The sequence below is a fragment of the Chionomys nivalis genome, chromosome 1 (genome assembly GCF_950005125.1).
Source record: "Chionomys nivalis chromosome 1, mChiNiv1.1, whole genome shotgun sequence".
Lineage (NCBI taxonomy): Eukaryota > Metazoa > Chordata > Mammalia > Rodentia > Cricetidae > Chionomys > Chionomys nivalis.
The window spans coordinates 160,495,771-160,504,211 of record NC_080086.1 but is presented as its reverse complement, the minus strand read 5'-3'; the positions used below and the strand labels follow the sequence as shown (position 1 = coordinate 160,504,211).

The 8,441-nt window shown below is 41.4% G+C and overlaps 1 protein-coding gene and 1 pseudogene across 1 annotated transcript; both read left to right on the top strand.

The window, feature by feature from the left end:
- Positions 1-923: 923 nt before the first annotated feature.
- On the top strand, positions 924-1,787 carry LOC130887898 (protein NipSnap homolog 2-like; annotated as a pseudogene).
- Positions 1,788-4,958: 3,171 nt separating this feature from the next.
- LOC130864558 (taste receptor type 2 member 41) lies at positions 4,959-5,885 on the top strand. Its single transcript, XM_057755171.1, has one exon. It carries the CDS (start codon positions 4,959-4,961, stop codon positions 5,883-5,885), a length of 927 nt encoding a protein of 308 aa, XP_057611154.1.
- The last annotated feature ends 2,556 nt before the right edge of the window (positions 5,886-8,441 follow it).

The following is an 8,441-nucleotide window of genomic DNA, read 5'->3' as shown; positions in this document are numbered from 1 at the left end:
TCGCACAAACGCAGATCACTGAACTTTGACTCAGGTGCCAATAGCATGCAATGTGGAAAGAATGTTTTTTTTTTCACCGACAAAGAAGAAAATCAAGGAAATTACACAGATCAATAGCGAAACTATCCCCAAGCTACTTGATTTAAATGTAAACAAAGGATCTGAGGAGATGATCGTCTTCAAAAGTGGCATACAGACAAGACATGTGCAGAGATGTGCTCAGTGCCATGAGCTGCAGAGAAATGCAAATCCAAACCACGAAGAGGCATTACCTCACTCCTGTTAGTGGCTACCAAAAAGAGATAAATGTTGGGAGGAGGCAGAGAAAACAAGTCCCTGTATGCATTGGTTGGAATGTGAATTGGCCTAGCAACTTTGGTAAATAATATGGATGTTAGAGAAAAAGAAAGAGAGACAGATGAAGAGAAAGAAGAAGAAACCCAAACAAAACTACTTTATTATTCAACAGTCCCATTCCTGGGTTTATGTTATATTTTAGTCCAATACAGTTCTTCCTACAAGAGTGAGAACACGCATGAGAAAAAAGACTTAATTTCTCTTAATGAACTACTCACCTCTGAAAGTTCACAACACAATTTAATATGGACACCCTGGAACCAAGGTTCAGCATGGGTTTTGGTGTGGACCAAACATATCCAAACCAGAGTAGCAAATATCCAAAGAAACCGCGGGCAAATGGATGGATCTAGAAAACATCATATTGAGTGAGATAACCCAGACCAATAAAGACAAATATCATATATATTCACTCATAAGTGACTCTTAGACATAAAGCCAAGAAAAAACAGTCTACAATTCACAGTTCCAGAGAACCTAGACAATAATAAGGACCCTAGATCATACATGGATCTAATCTACATGGGAAGTAGAAAAAGACAAGATCTCCTGAGTAAATTGGGAGCATGGGGACCATAAGAGAGGTAGAAAAGGAGGGGAGAAGAAGGGAGAGGAGCACAGAAAAATATATAGCTCAATAAAAAGAATTTTAAAAATAAAATAAAAAGAAATCATTGTATCAGAAATTGTAGCAGCATTTTCAGGTCGATTAAAGTGTCAGCTACAGTAGTCAAGATATGGAGACAAAATAAGAAAGTGCTAATAAGTAAATTGGTAAAGAAAACATGGTAATGACCCCTGTAGAATATTATTCAGCCTTAAAAAATAAAATAAATAATGGGTAGTATTGTCATGGGCAGCACCCAGGCAGTAGAAGCTTCAGGCTCTGGAGCAAGATGATCAAGTGCTGCTTACTTGAGGGGCCCTGCAGTGGCTCCAGAGAGTGACGTTTTCAAGTCACAGACCTCCAGAAGACAGCTGGCTAAAATCCTTATCTGTCAGAAAGGTTGATCCGAGGAAAGGTCATTGCTAACTTCCTAGCCTAAAAAGGAGACAAGCAGTCTGCACAAGTTACAGTTTCACAGTGTTAAGCAAGAATGCCTAGACACATACAACAAAATTTGTAAAGAAGTGTTATCTCAGATCCAAGAAGACAGCTTCGTAGGGATGTGGAACACATGGTGTGGCGAGCAGGATCAAGCCGTCCATCTATGGATGTTTCAAGGAAGTTATCTAGCCGTTACAGAGGTTGTGAAGAAACTCAAGGAAAAGCAGGAATTTGTAAATTTCCATAAGGCCAGAAGTGACTGCTTCTCTACAGGAGGAATCGAATCGGCTGCTGTTGATCAGTTTTGGAAAGAGCAGGACCCAATACATATGAACTCAGGTCCTACCAACTCTGACCAGTAGCAATGATTGAGTGGGGGTGATTATCGCTTATAAAGATCTGCAGACTGAAGAAGAAAAACATACAGAAGGCAGCATGGCTGGGAGGGATTTGTGTACTACATGGTCACACTCATTCAGGAGAGCAGAGTCCAGAATCATGATCCTGCTCAAGACCCTCTAGTTTCTCTGTGACTATGCAGCTCTCCATGAAGAATGTATGTCATGAATTCATCTCAGCCATTCATCAAGTGAAAAAAGAAACCGAGGTCTTCCCTCAATGAGGTGATGGGACAGACTTAGCTGACTTCCCCAGGGACAACCTTACCTTCCCCTTTGAGCAAATGGGGGTGGAGTGGGGAAAGGTGGGGGAAACAAGAGGAGAGGAGGGAGGGGAAACTGGGATTGGTACATAAAAATAAGTAAGTAAAGAAAGAAAGAAAGAAACTGAGGTGTAAACTGCTGTACATAGATTGTAAGATCTCTTTTCCTTATAATTTACATAACTATGAAGGAAAATCCAGAGGATTCGGCTAAGTGGAGTACTCTGAAACATTCATGCTTACCAAATGTCCCTTAGCCTCCAGCCTTTCAGGAATCTGGATGTGGTAACTTGGCACTCAGGAAACCGAGGCAGGAGAATTACAATTAAGTCTTAGGTCAATCTGGGCTATGTGGAGAATTTCAGACTAACTTGGACCCCTGGCTTCCACAGTAAGACCCTATCTCAAAAACCAAAGTTAAAATTCGAATCATCCATGCTGGGCGGTGGTGGCGCACGCCTTTAATCCCAGCACTTGGGAGGCAGAGGCAGGCGGATCTCTGTGAGTTCGAGACCAACCTGGTCTACAAGAGCTAGTTCCAGGACAGGCTCCAAAACCACAGAGAAACCCTGTCTCGAAAAACAAAAAACAAAAAACAAACAAACAAAAAATTCGAATCATCCATGAGTAAAATTTTACCTATGAAGAAGAATCAGCTATTTTTTTTCTATCAAAAAGAAAAATCTGTTTTATGTTGACAGATTTCTATAAATTTTCTTCCTTCAGGAAGAAATACAAATTGCATCATGTTTCCCGAGCAATTTTTCTGAATCTAAAACTAGGAAAAAATTAAGTGTACCCAATGGTTGACAATGTTATGTTTGTAACTTTTGATCACCCTGAGATGGGAGGGTATTCATAGTGTACCTGATCAGAAAGGCAGTATCCACCAGGCACAGCGTCCTGAGGGGTTGGCACGAACCAGTGTACCAATTGCGATTTTGGAATAAAAACTTCAAATAACATTAATTTTATTCGTCATACTTTTTAAAATAAAACCAGTAACTTTTGGAAAAGAGCTTTTGTTTTGAAAGTCAATGTTTATGACTTCTGATCTCTGGTTCTACTTTGGTAAGCTCACAGCAGACACTTCTAAGATCTTGTATGAAGGGCAGCGCATCCTGGGTCTAAGTTGGCATAAAGCTTCAAATACTGTCTGTCTCTGTTTGGTTTTTTAATATAGTGTGCCAATTTTGTGGCTGTTATAGTGTGGAAGTCCCATTGAACTAAAAAAATAAGTCTGCTCTACAAATTGACATGTGTAAATAAAGTATGACTAAATCCCCAATCAGATGTCTAATTTTTAACATGTTTTATTTAAAAACATTTTGATTAAAAAAGAAACACTGAAACTCAAAACAACACAAATGAGCTTTATGCTCCAGAAGACATGAAACTAAGCAAAGAGCTGTAGACATAGACATACTCTGCAGGACTTCACATGTGGGAGCTGAAATAACCAAACTTGCAGAAGTCAAGAGTAGAGTGATGTTGCCAGGGATCTAGGATGAGGGGATGGATGGAGAGATGTTGGTCATGGGGTACAACATTCCAGCTATGCTAAACAGTTCAGTCCTGGAGGCTAAATTGACAGACATGTGCCAGCAGCTGTTCATACCAAAGGACACACTTACAATTTGCTGAAGGAGTAGATCTTATGTGTCTTTGGCACACATAAAAGTAACTGAAAAATGTAGCTCTCTGAGATGACAGGCATGTTAAAGTAACTTTACTTTCAACTCTCTAATGTTGGTATTAGTAGACAGGGGTTCACTTGTGTCTTCTAAGCTGTGGTAAACAAACCTAAGGTGGCCGTCATGAACAGCAAGCCTGACTTTTGGAACTCTGTTGGAACTCTTTCCCAGTTGATAAGAGTTGTGTCTTGATTCTAAACAAAGGAGTCCAACATGCTGTGCCATCTGTGACAGAGCTGTGTGTTTTCAGTCAATAATTCTAGAAGTGTATTGTTTATGTCTTGCTCATAGTGCACCCTGCTGGTCTAATGAAGTCAGTGGCCATAAATAACTCACTTTATTGGGACAGCCTCTGTCTCAATCTTTATGGGACCTAAATGCATTCCCACCAATATCCAGGAGGAAACAAATGCACTCAGTCCTGCAAACCACAAGGAAATGTATTCTCTCCCTGGAAAGAGAGCAGTTAGATGGTTATAAATTACTTATACCATAGTGATCATGGGAGATTTAAATAGAGGTTTGGGTAGAAAGGTAGACTGAGGTGTTGACCTTGAAAGGGCAGCTATTCATGAGTGAGGGAAGATGTATGGCAGGGAAACTCAGCTAAGGCTGACTTCTTAAGTGTTATCATTTTTCCTAGATATCTCCCTGTACTATCTATCTATCTGTCTATCTATCTATCTATCTATCTATCTATCTATCTATCTATCTATCATCTATCTATCATCTATCTATCTATCTATCTATCTATCTATCTATCTATCTATCTATCTATCTATCTATCTATCATCTATCTATCTACCTACCTACCTACCTATCTACACCTAATAGGAAGATGTGTGATCATATAGTCTAATGATGAGATAAAAAGGATGAAACTCACTTACCAAGACTAAAAACCCTCCCCATATATGCTATTCCAAGCGTGGTAACATGTAGGCAAAATTGGAGAAGGCAAATCATGAGCAGCTGGTGCCCTGTGGTACCCAAGCCCAGGGGACATTTGCATCATATCTGAGCCAAGAGCACACCTTTTATCTATGGCTTGAGCATTCTTCCCATTGAAGTTCTTGCTCAGATGCAGAACCCATCCATTTATCTCACGTCTCCAGAAGGGAGTGCGAGGGACTGTGGGTAGTAGCAGGGAGGAGGCCAGGAACCAGGGCCACCCGTGGTGACTGGAGGAAGGGCTGACATGCTACCAGCACTGACAGTTTTCTTCATGCTGATCTTTGTCCTGCTTTGTTTCCTGGGGATCCTGGCCAATGGATTCATTGTGTTGATGTTGAGCAGGGAATGGCTACGGCGCGGTCGGCTGCCCCCCTTGGACATGATCCTCCTCAGTTTGGGCACCTCCCGATTCTGCCAGCAGTGTGTTGGGCTTGTGAACAGTCTCTACTACTTCCTCTACCTGGTTGAGTACTCCAGGGGTCTTGCCCGGCAGCTCATTGGTCTTCAATGGGACTTCTTGAACTCAGCCACTTTCTGGTTTGGCACCTGGCTCAGCGTCCTGTTCTGTATCAAGATTGCTAATTTCTCGCATCCTGCCTTCCTGTGGTTGAAGTGGAGGCTCCCGGGATTGGTGCCCCGGCTCCTTCTGGGCTCTATTCTGGTGTCCTTCATTGTAACTCTGTTGTTCTTTTGGGGAAACCACTCTGCGTACCAGGCATTCTTAAGAAGAAAAATTTCTGGGAACACAACCTTTAAGGAGTGGAACAGAAGGCTGGAAATCGACTATTTTATGCCTCTGAAGCTTGTCACCATGTCCATTCCTTGCTCTCTCTTTCTGGTCTCAATATTGATGTTGATTAAGTCTCTCAGGAGACATACCCAAAGAATGCAGCACAATGCCCAAAGCATGCAGGACCCCAGCACCCAGGCTCACAGCAGAGCGCTGAAGTCACTCGTCTCCTTCCTGGTTCTTTATGCACTGTCATTTGTGTCTATGGTCGTGGATGCTACAGTCGTCATCTCCTCAGATAACATGTGGTACTGGCCCTGGCAAATTATACTTTACTTGTGCATGTCTGTACATCCATTCATCCTCATTACCAATAGTCTTAGGTTTCGAGGCACATTCAGGCAGCTACTCCTGTTGGCCAGGGGTTTCTGGGTGACTTAGAAGGCATGGTCTCTTTATGGAGACCCCTTGAGGAGAGTCAGGTGAGGTTAACCACCCTTGAAGTGAACTCACCAACATAGAAATGTCTTCGTAGGCAGACATGAGGGTCACACTGTGGGCTTCCCTCCTTTGGAAAGCCAAGAAGAAAACACAGGGACTCAACATTCTTCCTCATCATGGGAATTATGAAAATGGAGATTCTGAATCCTGAGCAGCCAGTATTGACCTAAGTGCAAAATACAATATGTTCTGTTGCTTTTGTGTCTTTTATTCCTTTGTTGCTGATTGTTGCTTTAGGGAAAAGTCTTGATCAACTGGATTACCTCATCTTGGCTGGCTATTTGGGAGTTAAAGGAAAGATGTTTTTGTCTCAGCTGAACTGGGATGTAGCTGTGCATGGAAAGCAACAGTGTTCTTGAGGGCCTAGCAGCAGTCTGTATGGGAACTCCAAGGAACAGGTGGCTGTGGCCACAGTGGTCTGGGCTAGGAGTCCTGATCACTCTCCACCCTGTGGAAGTTATTTTCTCTTGCCAATTTTGGAAAGTTTGGCTTTGGTTTTGGGACAATTACTGGGGAAATTCTTGCTGTTACTGTTTTATTTCTCATTACTATTTCCCTTTTCTTACCTTGAATTTTTTTCTTTTGCAGCTTCCCCTGCTCACTACTTCTTTCAAAAAAGACCAATGTGGTTGCCTCATTTTCCTGTCTTAGGGAACCTTTTTACTTCCTTCAAGCAAATGTTACAAACCCACATCTGCACTGCATAAACATGTTCTTTTTAGTCAGAAAAATGGACACAAGAATCTCACTTTTTTTACATGCAAATGCAATTTTCAAAGATCACTGAGTAAATGACCCAAATATGATTTAAAAATTAACTTGCTCCAATTATTATACAAATGGTTTGAAAGGTAATTTTGGAAAAAAAAAATGGTTAGACACGAGTGTTTGTAAGACAGAATGAAAAACTCTTGGTAGTCTATTCCAGCTCATTTACCCCTTTGTAGCCATTTTGTTGTTCTCTCTCTCTCTCTCTCTCTCTTTCTTTTTGTCTGTCTCCCCCCCCCAATTGGGTGAAGTATATGTGTGATTCGAATTGACATTTATAATTAAGTTTGGAATAACAGAACTTGTTGTTTCCAACACTCTTATCTGCCATGTGGAAACAGCAATATTTGATGAATGAAAATGACGAAATTGATGCCTGTGTGTGTATTCATTGTTATTCAGGAAATTCTGGCATTTAGGAAAGAAGAACTTTTGCTAAAAGGCATCTATATACAAATTTCAGAAACCAGTTTACAACTGGATTCCTGACAGAGAGAGGTTGCATTCTCCCCTGAGTAAAAACACTTGCCCCATTGTAGGGTACATGGCACTAAGTGAGCACGGGCTGCGGACTGTAGTGTGGAAGTAAGTGGTTCTGCATGCTAAATTTAGACATTTCTATGGGTAATACATTGACATGATTAAGAACTCAAACTGTATTGACAAGTGTATTTGGAAAATCTCCCTTCTATCTATCCTGTTGGGGGCCACTTTCAGCAGTTTTACGTGTGTGCTTCTAGAACTATTTTATTCTGTGTTAACACCTATATCAGGAAGCAGTCCATTGACTTACACTCTGGTAACTCCACACTCCTAACCAAATGACTTACTCACTATGCCGTCTCTGTGTCTTTCCATGCAAATGGTTGTGTAATCCATGTGTTGCTCAGCTCCTTGCTCCCCACTTCACAGTATACCTCAGAGGTCTGCTTGTATGGGCACACATTGAGCCTTCTCACTTTGTTTGTGTGGTATAGGTGGAACATGAATCCATCAGTCACCTGTCAGTGGTCATCAAAGTCATTTCTTATCTTTCGGTCTTATGACAATATAGGCACTGAGGATCTGGGTCATCAGATAAGAGGCTTTGCTCTGCAAGCATGAGGGCCTAACTTTGAATTCTCAGCATCACCAAAAAGCTGGGTATAGCTGTGCTTGCCCGTAACCATGGCACTGGTGAATGGAGACCAATAGATCTGAGAAGGCCTAAAAGGTAAGCCAGCCTGGGCCAAAAGGAGAAGCTTCTGGTTTAGCGAGATTATTTCAAGGGTGAGGCAATGAAATGGGCAGATGCACGATATCTTGCTCTGACTTTTGTATGCTCTGAACACATGAGCGTGTACACCTGTATACGCATGTGCTTGCATCACATATGTACTCCACAAGAAATATGCATGTGCGCGCGCGCACACACACACACACACACACACACACTAATCTTGCATGTGTTCACAGTAACCATAGACTAAACTCTACAAAATGGGCTTTGTCGAATGGCATATACCTTCCGACTTTTGCTAAAAATTGCGCTCCCTGGGTTGGCAACAATTTACTTTCTCACCACCAGGCAGCTTATTTTCACACTTTTTATTTTTGGCCAACTTGTTAGTTAAAAAAATACGTATGATATGTTTATAATTTATATGATTCCTTATGATAGGATTGGTGTTATCTTGCATATAGAAATCAGTTCTTCCTTTGTCACATGGAATTTAAATTTATTGCTTG